This window comes from Poecilia mexicana, unplaced genomic scaffold (assembly GCF_051168715.1).
Source record: "Poecilia mexicana isolate PSO_F unplaced genomic scaffold, ASM5116871v1 scaffold_17, whole genome shotgun sequence".
NCBI classification, from domain to species: domain Eukaryota; kingdom Metazoa; phylum Chordata; class Actinopteri; order Cyprinodontiformes; family Poeciliidae; genus Poecilia; species Poecilia mexicana.
The window spans coordinates 29,219,613-29,242,170 of NW_028263386.1; the positions used below are offsets into that span (position 1 = coordinate 29,219,613).

A 22,558-nucleotide genomic window follows, 5' to 3' on the forward strand; every position below is an offset into this window, starting at 1 on the left:
CTAATGATCTGTTAAAAAAAAATTGACAAATAGCTGTCTGCTTTTCATTAGTACTTGAAAGTTCTAATTGGAGGTCACATAAATAGCATTGTGGTCTGGATTTGGCCTGCAGGCTTCCAGTTTGACACCTGGCATAGATAATCACTCAACATCCCTGCTAACAATGAAGAGATCTACACTTATTATAATAAAACCATTTGCAGACAGTCACCTAGTGATGGCGCTGCAGTCTCCTCTGCCACAGCAGCTTCAATCACATCCTCAGTCAGATCTTCCACAGACTCAGGGTCCGGTTCAACTATGGCTGAGCAAAGATCAGGACATAGAGAGAGAGTTATAGTTCAGCGGCTGTCTGAAAACCTACAATTAGTCACCTGGATCTGCTTATGGATGAGGCATTGCTCAGGTAAATACTGTTAATGTCAAGTTTAAACATTGCTAATCTGCAGCAGCATATAATGGTTTAGGAATGACATATTTGGTGTAATGCACTAGTTTTAAATTTGAAACCTGTTATCTTTGGATTTCTCTGTAGATCCAACTAATGAAATGGAACCCAACACTGCCCATGTTAGGTCTGGTAACCGAGTGCTTCAGGATCCAATTCTAAACATCTTTATGTTGTCCATAATGTAATAACTGTTTCATTCCCTTCATGTATAAATTTATGCTCAAGTAAAACCAATAGATGCAAATCTAAAAACAAAATATAAAATTTGCAACAGCAAAAATAAGATCTGAAAATAGGTAGAACAAGACTGAAAATTAATAAGGAAAAGTCAAGTTCAAATATAAAAGGTACCCATGTGGTTCTAATCTAAATTAATTTGAGAGCCAAACTGTTACCAGTTCTGAAATGTATCAACACCTTGTTACAGACAACAAAAATCTTAATCTGCTAAGCTTGAAATCCTGTGAGGAACTGTTCTGCTGAGGCCTTCAGTCCAGCCTGGCCCTGACGTGCTGCTGAGGGTCAAACCTGGAACAGGTGGTACCTTCTGGTGTTGGTTCAGGATCCTCAGCATCCACAGCAGGAGCAGAATCCTCACTACGGGTGAAGGCGTCAGCAGCCTTTTCTTTCAGTCCTATAATGCACACATTGTTGGTAGGTGGCATGTAAGAGTAAAGAACAGATGAAGAGTGCACGTTTGTGTTATACTGTCATGTATCCAGAGCCTTTCAAAGGTATCCACATCATGTCATTTTCCCCCTCAGTTTGTCACATCATGACCAGAAACTTCTAGATTTCTACCACACCACAGCAAATTGTGAAGTAAAAGGGTTGTTTAATACTGTATGGTGACTTAAAAAGGTCTTTAAAAAAGAGAGACTTTGTTAATGAATGAATAATTGATTTTAAAATACTGATCACTGATTACTCAAAACTAAGGAAATCGGGGCTGATTCATTGGTGGTCCACTAGTCTGTTTTAACAACCAGCAGCTTATCTTATAGTGTTCTGGATTTACCTCCATCCTTGTTCCCATTCAGTTTGATCAGCCCCCTCCCCCCAGCCCCCCGTCATAACTAAACCCGGTTTAAAACTCCCCCACATTCAGTTTTCAGTTCCCTGCTGTGTTCCTTGGACTTGATGTGCTTGTTCACTAAAACCCAATACGCTATATTTCAGTGCATTCTTAGCAATAAACCCTTGGGTATTTACAGTCTTCATTCCCACTACACGTTTCTGATCAACTTGTTTTAATGGTTTTGGTTTCCTTTGCAGTCAGCAGCCTCTCCCAGCATTTCAACATTCTAGTATTGTTAAAGTATGGCTCATCACAAACACTTTGTTGTAACTTTGTCAATTCAATCATTTCATTTACAGTTTACAGTAGATTTGAACTGCATTATGTTTTTCCATTTTCTTCACTGTTAACCAACTTAGCTAAGTACAATCCAGGATTTCACACGAACATGTTTGTGTTAAAATGTGTAACTACAGATGCTACCCCAAAGTAATGTCAACAGAGCTGTGTATAGAAAATGAAATTGTAATTAAAAACTTGTAAAGTTAACAGTGAAGACCTAAAGCTGCTGTTACAAAGTTTCCTGTGACATTTGTGTAAAACATGATTTAAAAAACATGCTTTACACGAGTCGAAAGGTGAGGACATGGAATAGAATTTGAGAAACATCAAGTCCCATAATGTGTTTGAAGCATGTGTGTTGTTTCTGATGCACTTCTGCTCTGAATAGAGCATGTATACTGAGACTGATGCAGTGGAATTCAGTGTTCTGCTGAATCCTGAATGGATATGAAACAGAATTAAATGCACAGGAAGGCTGCGTGGAAGCGCTATTATCCTATGGCATCAAGTCTTCCAACTTCATTGAAATCAAACAAATGCTGATACATAATTTACTTGTGTAGACACAAAGAACACAAAACTAAACAAAAAATATATAAAAAAAAGAGTTTTAAACCAGTGAACGATCTTTATTGGCAAAAGAAAAATCTATTTATTCCATCTTACAAGCTAGGTCCATTCGATTCTTCAGTCTAGTCAATTCTTTTTGAAAACAAACAAATCAAGTTTAAAAGTATGATTATTGCTTTGATGTGCTGTGTGTTAGGAATCATAGATAATGAGAAACAGTACCTAATTTAAGGTACTATTTTTTTTTGTTTTCCATCTATTATTTTAAGTAATTTTAGCCTTAAAGGCTACAACATTAATGCTTCTGTAAATGTTAAGAATCAGAACATAAAAATTATGACATTTTTAATAGAAAATTCTTTTTAATTCTGTGAAAACGTTATTTATGGCTTGATTTTTGGCAGTCTGATCCATTTTTCTGGGAAATTCTGTAGAAGGAGTCGACAAAATTACAAGCAGAAACACTTCAGCCTTCTCACTGATCTCACCTAAAGCTTTTGTGAATATTAATATTTTACACTCAGACACTTAAAAATCTATTGAGCAATTAGATTTTTTAAATTCACAAAAAAGTAAGAGCAAAAATAGATAATATGAGATGTTATTGAGGTGTGATTTCATGACTCCTTGCTCTGATAGGCTGCATCAGACTCATCACAACAGTGCAAATGGAAGGACTGGTTTCCATACAATGATCAGCTGACTGCACTGCCTCCATTTAAAGGGTCATATTTAAACAAAGCAGGAATCACAGGTAAAACAGTTCAGGAGCTATAGTCCCATCATTTAGAGGTTCTGGTATTTATTACACAGGTAACGACTATTCAATATAACATATATTGACTACCAGCCCACCAATCAAAAATGGCTGTGACTGGGATTGCCTTTCTTATAAAATTTACAGAGCTCCGAGTTTATTTTTTGCCTCCTTTAACAGATTTCTCAGCTCTAATTTTCTTCCATTTTTCTTTGAGAGTCAATTTCACTTTTTCTTCATTTTTTCCTTCATTTCCCAGCACTTTTTCTTCTCTTTTCTTTGATTTCTTCTCCCCTTCCTTATCTTTGGTCTCTTCTTCCTTTTCCTCCTTTTGCTTAGCCTTTTCCTTTTGCACTTTTTCCAGAGCCTTTTCCATCTCTTCTTTCTCCATCTTTTCCTCCTCCTCCTTTAGTCTGCTGGCTACTCTCTCCTTCACCCTGGCAGTTATTTCCTTCCTGCCCAGGTCCAGCTCCTTTTCCTCCTCTTCTTTAGCCAGCAGCTGCCTGACTTCAGCCAGAGCCAGCTTAGCCATCTTCTTGGCCTCCACACGTTCATGGATGATTGCCAGCTGCTGCTTCAGAGCCTCCCGAAGCTTCAAGCCAACATCTCTGGGTGAAGGGGATTCTGGGACAGAACCATCAACAACATTGTTTGGTGCCGCACCAATCAGAGGAAGGATGAGGAGCAACACCATGCTCAGGTTCACAGCAGGCAGCCATGGGAAAATCAGTTTAAATTCAGGATGTCCATCCACAGCAAATACAGTTGACACCAGAAGTTTACATACACTGAATAAAAAGACAATTTGTTTTCCTCACTGTCTCAAGTTAAACCAGACCAAGCTTCTCTTGTTTTAGGTTAATTTGAGTTACTAGAATTATTTCTATTTTCCAAATCCCACAATAATGAGAGAAAGCCTATGAAATGTATTTATCAAGGTCTTCAAAATCTGAAGTTTACATACTTCCTCCATATTTGGCAGCATTACCTGGTCCATTCCATCGGACAGAACTGCTGGAACCGAGTCAGGTTTGTAGGCCGCCTCATTCTCTCGCTCGCTCTCTTCTCTCATTCTCTACAGGGTCGAGACCAGGGCTTTCTCATGATCACACCTAAACCTAAACACCTAAACACTGACTTTGTAGTCACTATGTAACCTGGCTGTATCTTAGGGTTATTGTCCATCTACAAGACAAATTTACAACCAGAGTTTAACTTCCTTTCAACAGAAGAACGCAGCAGCTCCATCATTCTCTTCCTGATATCTTGGCTCATTTCTGCTGACCTTCCCATCGTGTCAAACCAGAAAGCGGTGTGTTCCACGGCCGTGAAGAATGTCCTCAGGTGTGACTCCAGTTAACTCAAATATGTCAGTGAACCAATCAGAGGTTTCCAAAGCCATGACATCATCATCTGGACATTCCCTCATCGTTTATAGAGACAGTAAACATACTGTAAACTTCTGATTTTGAAAACATCCATAAATAAATCTGACATATTCTCATTTATCGATTCATTTATCAAGTAGTCATTCTGACTTAAAGCAAGAGAGGGTTGGTCTGATTCCATTCAAACCATGGGTATGTGTTCTGTATATGTAAACTTGTGGTTTCAATTTTAATCTGCAAATCTCAACAAACCAGTAAACTGAGAATTCATTCAAATGAAAACCAAGTACAGGTAGTTTTATTCTCACACTTCGTTTAGTCCAAGACCAGAACCATGTAGAAGTGGATTTTACTTCATCCATTAGTCCATGCTACACTTGAACACGGCACATTTTCATGCGTGGCTGTTGCAACTATACCTTTATTAACTCCTCTGCATGGCCCTTCTGCAGGTTTATCATCTGATGTTGCATAAAAACAAGATAAGGATTAAAAAAACTGCTCTTATTCATCAAATATTTACTCTCATTAGCTTTGCTTCCTTCGTGTTTCCTTCTCTCCTTAGCTGAACACACACACAAAGAGGAAGAGGGAGAAAAACGAACCAAACTAGCCATGGCAATAAGTCATTTGATACTATATGCAGAAGAACACACAACAGGTGTTCATTACTGACATTTTCTGAATTTAGTGAGTCGAAACACTTCCAGTCCTGAACAATCCTCTGATCACCTCATGTCTTTATATTACACCTTTAAAAGTTCAGAACTCAAAAGCAACACTGACAAACATTAAATATGAAGATATAAATTTTAGTTGAGGAAATGTATCACCAGTCCCCCTGAATCATTGCTAAACTGTAACATAAAATAACTGTCAACTACAAAAACACCACACATAAGATATCTGGTGTAAAGAGACCTCGTCGTATGAGACATTAAAACTAGAGCTGCACAATGTACCATCATTCGCCATGTCAGTGTGTATGGAGGACCAAAACTGACATAATACGAAATAAAAGTATAAATATATAGTTTTTCCTTGACCTTACACACGAGTTTCCATCAAGATATGTTTATGTTTTCTTTTTCATTTCCCCTAAACTAATAAATGCTGTATTCATGTTTCAAAATATGAATGAATGGAATCTTTATTTTGCATGGCTAAATGGTAATGAACTCTATTTGAACAGTTGGTTTCACTAAGCACTGAGAAGTTATAAGTCCAAAAGATTTAATTGAATTTTAGATCCAGCTTTGTCATAAAAGTAGTTAAAACCACAAAATATTCCAGTAAATTTGAAGTTGATATTCCCCATCACAAATGTTAATAATCTGTAATTTAAGTAAATCTCATTAGATTTCCTTCAGCACAATAATTCTGCTTTCTTTGGGGAATAAATGTGTGGCTTTGTGTCTGGCATAAAATAATTTCATTAATCTAATATTTCACAGTTTAGTATGACGTTGAGATACATCACACATCGCCAGAGGAAGCACCTCCAGCTGTGGTTTCTACATTCCTACAGCATTCTGGGTACTAATCATTCATGTATTATAATATTTACATCTTGTTTTATTGCAAATACAAAAGGTTTATTCTTACCAGTGAAGAAAATTTGCTCAATATAAAATCAAATGTTTTAAACTTGAAAGAGGCATAAAAAAGGCACAAATGCATGCAAACTGTACAAGTGTGTAGCAGCTGATTTCAGCTCAGATTTCTGGCATGCAGCAGAGCCTTAACACAGTTCATGATTTTTACAGTGTTACTGGCTGTTGTCAACAGGCTTGTGCAGAAAATATACACTGACTGGCCAATAAATAAATAAATAAATAAATAAAAGAATTGCCACCAAAACGGTCACTGACATTTGTTCGGACCGCCCTTAGCTCACCGCTGTTGAGTTGCTTCGATAAGCTTCTGCAATGCCACCAGATTTACTTCCATCCAATGTTGCATTAACTTTTCATCAAGATCTTGTATTGATGATGGGAGAGTCTGACCACTGCTTGTCCAGACAAAACATATCAAAGAGTGTCAGTGGGGTTCAGGTCTGAAGTCTGGAGGACGACCCAACAGAACACTTCAGTGATCAGCCATCATTCATTTCTTCTGGCCACTTTTCTTTCTAAAAGACGATGCTTCCCCACTTTCCCTTCAACTGATTATAAAACCTTGGCAGTTTTACACATCTTTTACACAATGACAGGATGCGTCTTTCTACATGGTTTAAGACATGAGAACCTAAATATTAAATAATTTGTTGTCAGCTGAAAGATAGTCGCCCAAGCAGTAATTATGGAGTAGGAGGTTTGGACCAATTTGCTTAGTTAAATCCAGCTGGTGACTTTGTTTTGGCCAGGCAGTGTATGTTTAAATTCTTAAGGGCTGATGGAGAGAAAGTGAGAGCAGAGTTCCTGAGGATCTTCTCCATACCAAGGATAAGGAGCTGACATCATTGGAAAAGATCAGCTGATGCAGGAATTCAGTTAGTAAAGTCTGAGGTCCAGGTTTCTATCAGAGTTCACCCTCTCACCCCCAGACTGCTGCAGCAGACAGCTGGCCAAGTCTGCCAGGGGCGCAGTCAGTCTGCTCTGACCGATTGGAACTGAGTCACAGTTCCTACCTGGCCTGCATCACTGGCCTGAACCTGGATGGAACAGGTGAGACTGAAGTGAAGGGTATTGGTTTGTGCAGAATGGAGCTGTTCTTCACAAAGGGACTACATTCCACTGAGAGAAAACGCTGGGATAGCAAAACCCTGGCTTGGAGACATTGGGATCTATAAAAAGTTCGAAATGATAAAAGACAGAACCTGCTAAAGCAGGTAGGAAGAACACCCTGCACTGTTCTGAGCAGCTGCTGCCATTGCTACTGGTTATGTAGGCCCACTATGATGATCTTCTGACCCTTATTTCCATCGTCTTTAGCACCTCTTTGTCTGACTTCTTCCTCATCTTCTTCCTCCTCATTCTCCTTCTGACCATTCATCACTCCTGAGGTGCCATGATCCTCCTCGTCCTCCAGGGGCTCCAGTGGGTTTATCACAGCGTACAGGAAAGTGAAGAAACTGTTTAACCAATCAGAGCCACCTTCCTCCACTTCTTCTAACCAATCCAGAACCTGGGCTTCTCCCTGACCGCAGCCCAAACTGGTCAGGCCTACGCAGACAAGAGGGTGAGGGGTTGGGGAGTTTGAGGGGGAGTTCAGGGACCAAATGTGTGGAGGTGATAACCAAAAGTAGTGAACAACATACATAAGGTGGAAAAAAAGAAAGTTTGATCAAATGAAGGAAAAAGATGTGCTGAGGAGGGAAGAGAGGATGGGGGAGAGGAGAGAGAAGGAGGGGGAGAAACAAACGGAGAAGGTAAGAGAAGTTTAAAACGAAGGTTAGGTGGCGAGGGAACTGTTCACACCACTAGAACCAGTCAGACCATCTGCACAGGATCAACTGGGAGCGCTGCCTGGGGCTAAAGCTAGGCTAACAGAAAGAGGGATGCCTATGGAGAAAAGAATTACATCACTACGTGCAGACAGTCATGGACACACAGTACATTGAAAGCTGAAGGAAAACTAAGGCTGAGTTTACTGTGACCTCACAGGGATACCAAATAATAAATCAAATTATTTGCTAAAAACGTAAATCTAATCTGTTACATGGGCAGTGGAAGAACACCAGCAAACCAATACATGTTATTTGGATGCTGAAAAGAGCCTAACTCCTATATTTATAAAGTTCCAATTATGTTTTCATGTAGATCTGATTCATGAATACGTCTTAAAAATTCATGTGTAAAAAAACCCAAATCTGTATATATTTCAACATATCTAAAAAGGACAAAGAGCAAATCTAACATTCCATTTCTGATGGACTGTCGGAGGGGCACAAAGGAGAACATTTAGACATGGTCCAGAAAAGCATTTTACTCTGCTCCTTTATAATACAATATGTAGTATAATTACATATTTATACTACATATTATTTGCAAAATTACTGCTAAGCATAATTTATGGTGCAACAATTACTATGTAAAGTTGCACTGATTGCTCAGCAGTAACAGGAAGTGACAGGTTTTCTGTTTGAACAGCTGAACCCAGTGGCTGGCAGATTTGAAACTAAAATCTTCTACAATCTTCTCCTGGTCTATTAACGCAGCATAGAGAGGTAGCTGATCAAATGTAGCAGCTAATAGACAGTCAACACTACGAGCTGGATCTGACGTGTCTTCTCATCAACAGTTTAAGCTGTTTGATTTCTGAAAGGACAAATGTGACTTTAAGTTTTGAAATCAACATGCAGCCTCTCTGCTTCTAAAGCACAGTGACATGCTGCATAAGGTAAGTCAACAGGGCTTTGATCACAATTATTAAAAAATCAAATCAAATCAATCAATTAATTGAATCAAAACATAATCATAATGTCATAATTTTAAGTTCTCCAAATTAACATTTTCTTAAAACTGCTGCAGTCCGTTTACGTGAAGTCACTGGCCTCGGCTCGACTGTTTCCAAACAAACATGGCTGATAGAGCATCATAACTTCCTGATGAGGCGCCTTATCAAACTTTTTGGAGGTTAACTTTAAGTAGAGAAATGATGAACAGACATCTGGACACGCAGTGTTATTATGAACCACAGCAGCAAAGCACAGGAGACTGGGGTCAAAGCTTAGTTGAGGAGTTAATGTGAATATTTAACTGAATCAAACTTTAAACACAAAATCCAAAAAGAATATAGACACCAAATGAAACATCATTTTAAAGTTAGAGTTTCTGGCTCTGTTTGGTTATTCTGACATGCATTTTTTCAGATGGCAATAGTAGCACGGGGAGGAGATGGAGACAGATCACCTGCCTCATATTATACTGTCACAACATGGTGACAGTTTTAAAAATGTAAACATAAAAAAATATTTTTTTAGAAAAGTTGCATACTGCAGCTTTAATGGTGTATAGCAGCAAGAACTTCCTCTGTTAAAGTAAATGCCTCAGAGTGTTTCTTTATATTCGGATGCACACTGATTCATCTTATGACTGACTATTTTAGCAAAATATCAGCGACGTACAAGAAATGCTTTAAAATGCATCTTGTAGTTTCTTATTGGAATAAGATCTACATATTGACCAATTTTGGTTCAGTTTTGGGGGCTTTGGCAAATCAATCCAACAACCTGGTTTAGTGGAAAACAAAATGACTTCTAAGCAAACTGTAAATAGAATGATATTCACACAAACGTTTGAAAGCACACAGCGTGAGCCAGCTTGTCAGCCAGTCTAGTTTTATCCTGAAACTTTGTCAGAAGTGCTGTAATCAGTGAAACATTAATCAACAACATGGTGGCACTTGACAAAATGTAATGTTTCATTTGTTGACTGTGTATTCCATGACTTTGTACTTTTTTGTTTTTATGATGTGAAGGACTTGTTGCTAAATTAACTTGATTTGATTTTGCTACAGAGAAAAGAAGGAACAAGAAGAATGAGCTTCTAGGTGAACATCTGAGCCAAGTTATGAGACGAAATATCATCCAATCATTATTTAAGGCTGTTTCAAGGTTCTGATGAGAACAAGTCACATATTATCATCACCAGTGAATGCAGTGCTGGTTAAAAAGAAATAAATCCACTTGCCTAGAAGCACCTTAGCATCCTCCACATCAAAGTCGCCATCTCCATCAGTGTCGTACGCCGCCAGTTTACCTACAGAAGCCACAAACATACAGAGCCATCCAGAAACAGAATTACTGCATCTGTCTAGTCCAGTGTTTTTCAACCACTGTGTTGCGGCACACTAGTGTACAGTGAGTGATCATCAGGTGTGCCGTGGAAATTATCCAATTTCACCTCCCGTATTTTCCGGACTATAAGCTGCTACTTTTTTCCTACACTTTGAACATGCGGCTTTTCTGTGGATTTTTCTTCAACCACCAGGGGGCTGTTTAGCAGGAAGTGAATCGTTGGAAGTCAAAATTGGAAATCAAAGAAAGCGCTAATTTTCATTTAGAACAACCACATGCTAGCAGCAGGCACGACGGAGAAATGTTTTCAAACTCATATGATGCAGCTTCTAAGAACTGCATCCTTAATATATCCAGCAGTTATTAGGACGCAGCTCTCTGCTGCCCTCTGCTGGGTCCTTATGGGAAACCGAGAGCGGCAGAGATACCAGCGGCCTGTAGCCCAGTGCGGCTGATATATGTAAGTTTCCGGGGGGTACGGGGGGCTTCAAAACATTTGAAGGTACGGTTTATAGTATGGTGTGCTCATAGTCCGGAAAATACGGTAATTGGTCTTAAAAGATTTTTTGAAAACGAATCAATTATCTGTAAATAATGCCATCTTTGAGTGTCTTTGCTGTAGTACTGACTAGCGGCGTAATCATGTCATTTTCTTACCACTAGATGGCAGTAGGTACAGAGCATTTTACATTAAAACAAGAGAATTAGTGATGCATGAAGGTTGCTACATTCCTCGAGATTTTTTCAATTACAACAATGTACCTTGGCTCAAAAAGGTTGAAAAACACTGATCTAGACATCAGATAACATTCTACTTTCCTGCTGAAGCTCAGAAAATGTTATCCAATTGGACTAAGCAAAGACATTAAGTTAGTCCTGTAAGTTCATCATCATGTTATCACTGTCCAGTTTTTCTACCAGGAGTTTAGTGTGTACTTCAGAAGGAGAGTCTAACAGCCACGTGTGCGTAAAGTCTTGGAAATTGTATTTTATGATTAACTTTTAGAATGCTGCAGTCAGCTGGGTGACTGGTTCAGCCCCACATTTAGATCCTAAGGGGAGGGGCCAGACAACTGGACTGAAAGAGGAAGAGCCCATTTATAAAATGATGCTAGAAAATATTCTGGTCAAAGGAGAACAGGTACATACAAAAAAATTACAGCATTGTGTAAAAGTGTAATATTTCTTACCAGTCATCTCCAAAAGTGAAACATTCCTTTTATAGAAATTCATTACACAGTCAAAGATTTCAAGTTTTTATTTTTTACATTTTGAATGATTACAGTTTACAGATAATGAAAACCCAAAATGCAGTGTCTCAGAAAATTACATTAGATTAATGAAAAAGGATGTTTTAAACACATATGAAGCTGCTGAAAAGTCAGTTCATTTCTCTGCACTCAGTTCTTGATTGTGGCTCTTTTAGCATGAATTACTGCATCAACGCAGCGCGGCATGGAGGAGATCAGCCTGTGGTTCTGCTCAGCTGTAACAAAGTCCAGGTAGCTTTGATAGCTGCCTTCAGGTCATCTGCCTTGTTGGGTCTGGGGCCTCATCTTTCTCTTAACAACATCTCAGAGATTCTTTGTGGGGTTAAAGGTCAGGCCAGTCCTCCCTGTTTCTGGTACCACACTTCTTCCTTCCACTCAACTTTCTCTGAATATGCTGGATGCAACACTCTGAACAACCAGCTTCTTCAGCATTGACCTGCTGCGTCTTCCCCTCCTTGTGGACGGTGTCCATGACTGTCTTCTGGCCGTCTGTCCAGTCAGCAGATTGTGCAGCTGACTGACCCAGAGTGAGAGAGCGTTCAGGAAACCTTCAGCTGTTTGCAGGTTAATTCACTTATTATGGTGTCAGTTTCACCATGAGATTTCATTACTGAGCTTTTTCACAGCAACAGAATTTTCTGAGAAACTGAATTTTGAGTTGTTTTTTTTATAAGCCATGATCATCAAAATGACAAGAAACAAAAGGCTTAGAATAAATCACTGTGATGATTCTGTGGAATATATGAGTTTCCGTTTCTGAGATGACTGGAATGAAACATTGCACTTTTATGCAACACTCTAATTTGTTGATGTACTAGTATTTCAACATAACTTATTAAAAAGCTGCTGTTACCTAAAAGAACAAACACAAACAACCACAACAACAAAACTATATTCTGACCTTAAAGGAAATGTTTTGCAGTCATGTCTGACTTACAATTCACCTTGTAATGCACTAGATGTTCTAGCTAGGGGTGTGGTTGGGGTGCAGGTCAGGACTGCATGCTGTTCTAATCCAGGCAGAATGAATTTTGGCTTGGTAAACATGTTTGAGCAATACTGAGCATTCTAGAATAATAATCTGTGGAGTACAAGAACAACTAATAAAAATATCCATAGCAACAAGAGAAACATGTCTAGTGTTCTTTACCTTGCAAGGTTTCAGACAGGTTAATCTGTATGCCCTTAGCCTTGTCTGCATGCAAAACAAGAAATTTGGAAGAACAGCAAAATTAGCAAAGGAAATTCATAAGACACATTAATCAAAGAAGCATACCACAGACAAGAATGTATCATTTTTTATTAGGATGCAGATTAATCAGAAAACACCGATCCAACAATCAGACATGCATTTAAAAATACAACAGGATCAGGTTTAAAAATCAAGTTTCTCACAAACATGTTCTTCCTTTATAAATCCAGCACTAATTTCCAGACTCCATCTTTAGAAGGTGATGCTTCAGTCTGATTTGCACAGAGTGATTCCAAGCTGGATCACAGCAGGGGAAAAATATCAACCTCACAGGAAGAGATGAGTTTAAAAATGAGAAAGAGCTCTGGAAGGATTTTTAAACTTGCAACATCATGAAAAGCAGCAAAAGAAAGCTTTGCAGTAAAATATTGAGGAAATATTTCAAATATAGAATTAGATGAAACTGATCTTTTGAGGGCCCTGAGATTTGCCGTCACCTCCTTTCATGTAAATGTGACACTTTATTTTAAAATGCAGCACCTAAGACTTGGGTCTTAGCGTTAAGATTGCAGATCAAGTTCAGCAATCAGTCTGAGCTTAATTTAGAAATAAAAAAAGGGCTGAAAACACAGGGTAGTTATTACTGAAGTGTTTGCAGGATTTATTAATCTATTTAAGTTAAATGCACATCTTTCTGTTCCTATGGACTGTCCTGTCAGTGGCTGTTAGCTTGACCTGCCCATTCTTGTCTACACTGATTCTAGACAGGGATGGTACAGTGCACTGTCTAATGCAGGTAAGATGCTAACTCTTCCTATGATTATTATAAAAACAAGCTATAAATGAAATTAAATAATTAGATTTATGTAAAATATTGTAAAATAAAAACATTGTCCCAGAGCAAAAACTGCTTTGCTTGCCAGTACCAAGCATAGTTCTGTTAAAAAGCTATGAGCAGTCAGTATCTTCCTTGCAGTGGCTACTCAGAGTTACTTCATCAAATCCATTTAGAATTTCATCTCAGCCTTCTCAATCAAAGCTGATTCCATTGGTAAAGTCCCCACAGATCCTGGGGCAGAAGTAAGAGGGAGAACCCTAACAGGTTTCACATGGGAGGTCACCGTTACAGCCTGCATGGTCTGTGGTGGAAATTAGCATACTAATGTAAACACAAGACTAATGCAGCACACTGAGCATGTAGTTTTTTAGAAAAGCAGACATAAAATCATTAGGATGGGTTTTGAAAGTAAAGTAACCACTTTACTTTCAAAACCCATCCTAATGATGGGTTAAAACCTTAAGATGTAGTCTGACTAGCATCTGGGTGGAAAATATTTGTGAACTGATTGCACTTTTCTGACTGATCACCTGTCTTCAGCCTGACTTTTTTTTGTCTGCAAAGTAGTGACTTTGCAGACAAAAAAAAAAAAAGCAATGGCGTTATCTGGCGGGCAAGTCTGTCACTGTAGAGCAAAAGGAGACTGTTCCTGATTTTCAAATTTTTGGGGAGGGAGAGAAGGTCGGATTCTCATGGAGGTATCGGCCGATCGTCAGTCTCCCAAAATTAGGGAAATCAAGGTTGATTCATCAACCAGTGGAATTCTTGGTGCACTTCTAATGGAAAACTAATCTTTGTTTTAAAGTGAAGATGTTAACAACATAGCATTAAAGTGTCACGACCTGCTGACAAAGCCTCAATTCAAAAATCTGAATTATCCCTTTAAGGTAGTTGGTGCATGCTTTGCCTTTTGTACTGGACTCACTGGACTGGCCAAACCACAGCCTATTTCACAGTGCTGCATCTGCATTTGCTTAAAATTACAGTTCATAGAAAAAGAGGCCAACCAACCAGGATAAAGTGCTGAAGGAGACACATTTCATGAACTGCTGTTTACCGTGGATATAGTTAGATAAGTTCCTATCAATTCACTATCATTCACTTTGGAGGCAGCGAGCATTATAGTCACAAATACATGAAGACAGCAACAATATGAGCCTTAAGTGTTAGATGTGATTGTATGTTCCAACATGTGCTCACCTAGAACTCCTTGATAGTCGACCAAGTCAAAGTAGACCACAGCCACAGAAGTCCAGACACCAAGCAGGGCCAGCACGATGAACCAGGTGAAGAAACTGCTGCTGCTGCTGCTGCCGGAGCCAGAGTCCGGCTTCTTCCCGTTCTTACTGGATAACAGGCTTTTACCTGCATCTGGACCAGAAACACACAAAGCATCAGGTTTAGGACTGTCATTTAGTTTTCATTAGCAAAGCCATTTAAATGATGACTCTAACTAAGGTCAGTGAATTCTTTTCCCAAAGCACCAGTTTACCTTGTCTTGCAAAACATATTCTTTATGTTGATGTTTGTAATCAACAGCTGAGCAGTAAAAATTAGAACATTTATTACCCACCAGCAAAATTTAGCTTTGTTAATTTAGCTTGATGAGTATCTGAGGTTCAAAGAACAAGTCCAATAAGCTAGGTTTAATTATTTCTACCTCTCCATGGGCTGCCACCTTATCGGGGTGGAGGGGTTTGAGTGTCCCAGTGATCCTAGGAGCTATGCTGTCTGGGGCTTCACCCAAGGCAGACAGGTGAGGAACCAGACAAAGTACAGCATGAAGACCCCTAATGATGACTGAGAGCACTGGATTCAGTGTTCCCTCTCCTGGACGCGGGCCACCGGGGCCCCATTCTGGAGCCAGGCCTGGAGTTGGGGCACGTTAGCGAGCGCCTGGTGGCCGGGCTTTTACCCATGGAGCCCGGCCGGGCTCAACCTGAACAGGCTCCCCCTTCCCATAGGCTCACCTCCTGTGGGAGGGGCCAAAGGGTTTGGGTGCAGTGTGGTGGCCGAGGGAGGGGGCCCAGCCACCACCCATTTTCTCATAAGGTTTCCAAGGCTGCAGTACAGCAGCCTTGGGGAAAAAAATGCAGGTGGAAACGCTCGCAAAGCAAGCAGAGTAGAGCCGGGCCGGGCCGAGCCAGTGGAAACAGGTAGAAATAATTAAACCTAGTTTATTGGGCATATGTTTCTCGGCTGGCCTGGGAACGACTTGGGATTCCCCCAGAGGAGGTGAAACAAGCAGCTGGGCAGAGGGAAGTCTGGGCCTCCCTTCTTAGGCTGTTACCCCCACGATTCCCACGACCCGACCCCGGAGAAGCGGAAGATGGATGGATGGATAATTATTTCTAGGGATGCACGATATATCAGGACTGACATTGGTATTGGCTGATATCCATTTTTTAACATGTTGGTGTTGGCCCGATAAATTAAAATGGTCCAATATTAATGACTGATATTTATTTCTCTTATTTCACAGCAGTGAAATATAAATAATATTGGTAAATATCAGTTATTGGCCATCACAGCAACATCAATGGCATGTACTAATATCGAATATGGGCCCAAATTTTCATATTGGTGCATCCCTAATTATTTCTAGATGAGTAAGCCACCGTCTGCACAGACTTGCCAAGGCCCGGCTCATCAGCCAAGATGCCATCGAGTCATTTCTTATGAAGGTTTACCAGCCAGTCCACTCCAATCTGCTGATATTTTCTCAATAACCCTTGCAACAGAGCAGGCGCTGGACTGCGGGTAGACGAAGTGATTCTGAGGCTGCCCTTGGGCAGGAGGAGCTCCGTAATCCGCAACAAGTGCTGCTATAAATTAAAATTATTCTGCTCATATAAAATGTTTGCTTGACATGCTGATGCTATAGTACTTTGTTGCTGTAAAACAACGGTATCTTAAATCACTATGAAAATCAGAGGTGTCTTGATCCAACAGGCTCTACCTGCACTGCAATCATCCGAATCAGGTGTGTTAAAGCAGGGAAACTGTTAAAACATGCTGAGTAGTGTGAACTGAGAACCAGAATTGAAAATCCTAGAGCACTAGTGCAGGAGTGCTCAAGTCCAGTCCTCAAGAGCGACCATCATGCAACTTTCAGATGCTTCCCTGCTCCAACACACCTGAATCAAATGAATGGCTCGTTGCCAGGCCTGTTCAGAGCTGATCCTGGTCTGTTGGAGTAAGGATGCATCTAAAAGTTGCAGGACGGTGGCTCTCGAGGACTGGACTTGAGCACCTCTGCACTACAGCAAGGAGCAGAAAGGCTACACCAGAAAGGACGAACCAGATCCAAAAAGTTATTCCGGGTGTGCCAAAGATATCCCACAATGCATGGCAGGAGAAAGGGCAGAGAGAATCAACAGGTGCTAAAGGGAGAGTTGTGTTGCCAGGTCAGATTTCAGAGACGCCTAGCAGTGCTCAACTCTGAACACTGTTCCACTCGTAAAGTCCACTAACCTGGATGAAACAAATGGAATGTTTAATGCCTTTAACCTGTAAGGGAATTCTCACCTGTCAGGTAAAACTCGACCAGAACAATGTTGAAGTGTGATACAGAGATCTGTGCTGCATTTGTACAAAAGGTTTATTGCTTCAGAATTGAGTGAATGCACAGTTGGACACAGAATGCCTAAATGTGGCCAAACGTCAAACATAGGTGTGAACCTGACTCCATTAAAGGCTTCAAACAAACATTTAGAATACGTGATAAAATAACCAATGAAGTTAATGGGACAGGATGACCTGACACAACCAGACCGACAGGTTTTCAGAAGACAGCTGTCCTTCACTCTGAACCTAACAACCAGTCCCATTCAATGACTCTGAACCTGCCCTCACCTTCCCTACTACCCAGTCAGTCACTCATGAGCAGACCCCTTCCTCACCTTGCATTTCCCCTGCAGGAATCGCCGTGACAACAGGCGGTGTGATGGACTCTACCAGGTTTGCTGGATCACCCATCCCTGCCGTATGAGAGCTTGACAACTAGTGGCAAGCTGAAAAAGCAGCTCTGAGTCCCCGCCTCTGCTGCCTCCTTTGTGTTCCTATCCGGCCCTTCCCTCCTGACTTGTTTTGTTTGTAGTCGGGTCAGTCAGTAAGTCACTCTTGCTGTGGGTATGGATGCAGAGGTCATTCAGACCTATTTATAGTGCTGTTAAACAGCTGCTCCTGACATACAGGCAGAGCAAGGAACACAGTCACTGTCCTCCACAGCCTGGAACAAGTGGAGGGGGAGTCGACAAGAATTTGCTCCCAAGTAGAGAGAAAAGAATAAAATCTTATGTTTGACATCTACGTCTTACATAGACCACAATATTATTTAAAGATTGTGCTAAATAATGCACTGATGATTCTGTGAACTAACCTGAGCAACGATCAGTCCCTCACTGAGTGAGTTAATGGACCAAGAACTCCCTCTTTAACCTGACAACCACAGCTTCTTCCCTGCTCTCTCTCCACCTATTATGTCCCTCCAAACAGACATCTATCTTTCTTATGGTCATTCTAGGTCAGCTAGGCATTGTTTCTACTAAGTCCAGGAAAATACATTAAGACTACACTTTGTGATTGGTTCAACTTTCGTCTGAGTAGACAGCTTGGTCAGCTCATTTGATCAACTCCAACAATATCAAACCACATTTAAACATTAGCAGCAGTTTTTATGTTGGTCTCCCTTTACGTGCTTGCATGACAGGAGACATTGCTTTCCATGAAAGTTTCTTCAGTTCCTCAATGTAATATCATATTGCTGGTTATAACATTGTTATAACAGCTTGCCATAACAATGTTGGCATTCTACTACCCTACTGTGGGACTTTTTGAAACAGGAAATATTGTTCTCATAGCCTCTGTTTGATGAAAAGCATAGCAGCCTTCTTTCAGCCAGTTGACTGGTAGGGTGCAGCAAAAGTTTATAAGTGTATATCATTCAGCCCCCTCTAGGTAACCAACTCATGCCTACCTGTAGAGACTGAAGAGCATTTTGTTTAGTAATCTGGAAATATCTGTGTGAATATCTTTGTGTAATTTGGTGGATCTCACTTCACTGCTCTGTGCACTGGACAAGTGCACAGAAACCAAAGCAAACATTAAAGCCCAACCCAGCATGGGCCCACCTCATCTCAGAGCCTTGAGGCATTTGTTTTGCACTGCAGTGTCAAAGCAGATAGCCTACATGACATGTCATGTCATGTGAAGAGGTCACTGCCTTCATACAGCTAGGCAGTAGTCGGAAGTACTGTTGCCTTGCAGCAAGAAGGACCCAGGAGGCAGATGCAGCCTCCTCCCACCCTGCATGAACAATAGATGGCTGGATAGGCCATCACCCTCATTTCTTATAAACAGTCACTGCAAAAACATTGTACAGCTCCTTTAAATCCTAGTGGCTTATATGCATCTAGTGCTAGTGGTCTCCAAACTTTTGGCCACATGGTCAAATTTGCCAAATTCAAAATACTCATTGTATTCAAATCACTTTTCTCCCCCCAATAATAAAAAAAACACATAAAAGGATTTTGTTTTTCTTATTTATATTTGTTCAGAAATTAAGTAATTTAAAGGGGGTTGGGGGGACAATCATCTGAAATTCACTTTTTTCTAAGCCCTTAAATATTTTTTTATGTACTTTGAGTGTCTAGGCATGAAAATAATTTTAATTTATTCTCTGCCGGTGCTGTTTTTGGGTTACATTTTTCACTCTGTTCATTTTTCTGTATTGCCTACAACGTTTTCTTCTCTGACGTCGCCAACTTTACTGTGGAACTGCTAAACAAGATCATGACTTCATGGCTAATCAGTTTTGTGAATACACCATTTTTCCCTGCTCACAATGATTTTGTAGTCCAAGTTCAGTTATGCCAAAGTTGCAATTGGGCAACTCAAAATGTTCAGTTCTAGTGTGTATTAATGCACACAATTCCTTACATCGCCACCCCAGCATCAGAGCCCCTCCCAATGTTTCGTTCAGTTAGGTTTTTCTTGGGAATGTAGTCATATCAGTGGGAAAAGTCTGTTGTAGTGCCTCTGCTTGCCGCACACAGCTTTTCCTTTTTGGTTTCATATGTTAAATAAAAGTGGCGTGAAATCTGTGGTGTGGTTTTGTAAATTTGAGCTTGAATTCAAATGTCTTAGAACTATGTAAAAAAGATCAGATCATTTACATATCAAAGTCCTGCTTAGCCAGCCTAAAATCTCTCATAACTTCACTATGCATGGCATTCAAACACAAACAGATGCAAAGATTAACTCCATTGTTCTCTTTGACAATAAAATAAAAAAAATAATCCCACGTACTTTGGCACTGAGATGGAGGTGGCAAAACCAGAACAATTCCTTCATCAGTTTAGTAGCAAATTTACATCCAGCAAGAGTTTGAATAAAATTTGTTTAGAATAAAATAGATTTACATGAATTAAACATTTAGTATCTGTTATGAATGTGTCTAGATGTTGAAACATGATTTTTAACAAGAAAAAGAAAAAAAGTGGCCCAATTTTAAATGGTCAACCACAAAGAAAGCGTGGCTGTAAATGCTGCTGCTCCTTTTGCATTTGTAGTTATGTTGCAACATATTTGAGAAAGCAGGAAAATCTGGTTTATGCATTATGACAAACGAGTCCCTGAGCACCAGTGAGCTTAAGATATAGCATTTGGGTCAAATCAAACTAAACCAATGAAAACAGAAGAAACCTATGTACATTAAACTGCACTGATCTCGGTGCCCCAAAAGGACCACTGGTTTGCTGCTTAAAGTAACCTTGTGCAGCTAATGTCTAGCAAAAGGAATCAAATTTAGAAGGTTATATTGGACACTAGAGGAGCTGACTAATCTACAGGTGTGTCTCTATCATGAAGGGCTATGTAAAAGTGAACTTTCAGAAATTCAATTAGAAAAAGTAATTTTTATCAAATTGTAAAATTCTAGAAATAATGTTTATGCTCACTGATAAACAAAAAACAAAAATATAAAATTAAAATATTCTATCCATCTGCCATCTTAAACCACTTATGCCTGAGGGTGACCAATGATCTCCAGTGGTCAATGGTCCAGAGGCAATTAACATTAAAGTCTTGTTGTTGAAGTCAGAGTATCCAGGGAGAACACATGCAAACTCCATGCAGAAAGGCCTCAGCACCTCCTTACTGCAAACCAACAGCTCTACCAACTCACCACCATGCAGCACACAAACTGCTATTTATCAGAAACGTAAAACAAGGGGGGGAAAAAACAAACAAAAAAGAAACTATGGATGTAGTTTTAAAACTTTTTCACAGAACTGTACCCATTGAGACATCTAGCATAACAATTCATAATTGATATTATTCAACTCACTAGATAATGCAAGACAATGTTTACAGTTTAGAAGTAGAAGTCAGTTTGTGTCATCCAGAATTTGTCTTTAGGAAATGTTTGTAGTCCGAACGATTCCTTTTGTTAGTCTTCATGGATAAATGTCAGTATCATCAACATAATGCAGAACATTTTTCCAGTGCTGTCTAATATTTATTCCAAGTATGTTTAACGCAGTTTGTGCAAAGAGACGGCTATCCAGCCCATTCACACAATAAGTAAAAACTGCCATCCCCAAACACAGAACTGTTGCATAACATACCGTTCTGTTCCTCCATGCCTTCCAGATTGTTAATATTAGTAGTGCAGCAGTTATTTCACACACATGGTTGCATTCCAGTAATTTTCAGACAAATAGGAGACCTTGCTGTGGAGTGTCTTCTTTTTGTAACACCCTGCACACATTGTTCAGTTTAAGCTACTCCTCTTAAATCTTACATAAGTTCTGCCGAGTTCCTGGCTCCTAACCCCAACTCTTCCCCTGCAGGCTTTTTACAAGCATGCCTGCTGTTGCGTCCACACTCCCACATGGATCTCTGTATGCCTTTGAGGACATTCAGGCTTTTCTCACTCTGCAAGCTTTGACACAGTTGACAAACTTTTCACTAAATCTGTCTTTTTAGTTCAAAGTGGGGACTATCAGGTTTCCCACTTTGTGGAATCTTACACAAGCTATTGCAAGTATTTCCAAGCAGAAACCCCGGCTGGTTCACTTTTCAAACACTGGAATCTGTGAAGTTGGACAGTGCATTCCAGGGATGAAGGCTGGGACCTGGGCACCTCAAAAGCAGTAAAAAGGAAATCATATCTGGATTTGTGGGGAGAAGAATCCTGAAAATAAGCCTTAAGCCTTAAAATAAAATGGCTTAAAAGATACAGAGGAGGTAAAATAATTAATTCCTAAAGTAACCTAACCGTATCACTAGAAGTTATTTAGTCAGCCGCTAAAGTTTATAAAAAGGGCTGGATCTGAAGTCTGTAAGGAGTCAAACATCTAATTTGGTGCTGCTAAAATTCCACAATACCGAATACACCTTAACAGAATCAGCCGTTTCCTGAAAACAAGGCTGCAGAGCTACAGCTTACAGATTAGTTTAACTGCAGACACAACACACGTCCTAATGAAAACCAAATGAACACAGCACCGCAAGTCCATGCAAGGTCAGCCAGAGGCATTTGCATCTAAGGATTTTTGTGACGTTATGCAAATCCAAAGAAAAAAAGAAAAAGAACACTACAACACACAGCACAACGATCCCAGAGGAACAGACTTGGCTGTTACCCTTCCATCTCTGCAGAGTTCAGCAGCTCCCAGGATTCTGGACAGGGAAGGAGGAGCAAGAGCCCTTAAGGAAACCATTATAAATATGTAAGCGCAAATACAATGAGAATGATGAGAGCAGTAATCTTTGATTGCAAACACACAGATCCAGCTTTTCATCCATCCATCAGACATGATGTCATTAATTTAGGACCTTCAATAATGTCTCTGAATTGGCCTTTTTCCATGGAGGAATAATCAGAAAAGACAAATTCAATGAATCGTTAAAACAAGAATTGGGTTTAACAATCCAATTTTCTGTGGATTGTTTTTGGTCTATACAGTGTCAAATATATACATACAG

The 22,558-nt window shown here is 39.9% G+C and overlaps 1 protein-coding gene across 9 annotated transcripts in view; it reads right to left on the reverse strand.

Annotated features, from left to right (window-relative positions):
* Positions 1-22,558, reverse strand: part of asph (aspartate beta-hydroxylase) — a 46,747-nt gene that overhangs the window by 20,313 nt on the left and 3,876 nt on the right. For 7 of the 9 annotated variants that reach the window (XM_088015014.1, XM_088015019.1, XM_088015018.1 and 4 more), the window contains exons 1-6: positions 17,470-17,624; positions 14,768-14,938; positions 12,688-12,732; positions 10,160-10,228; positions 996-1,085; positions 212-304 (exon numbers count right to left, since the gene is read on the reverse strand). In XM_088015014.1, coding sequence (XP_087871140.1) covers positions 212-304; positions 996-1,085; positions 10,160-10,228; positions 12,688-12,732; positions 14,768-14,938; positions 17,470-17,545 — 544 coding nt within the window. In that variant the 5' untranslated portion in view covers positions 17,546-17,624. Of the gene's footprint in view, positions 1-211; positions 305-995; positions 1,086-10,159; positions 10,229-12,687; positions 12,733-14,767; positions 14,939-17,469; positions 17,625-22,558 lie in introns of those variants that run through there. The other 2 variants (XM_088015016.1, XM_088015017.1) reach the window with 2 other exon arrangements.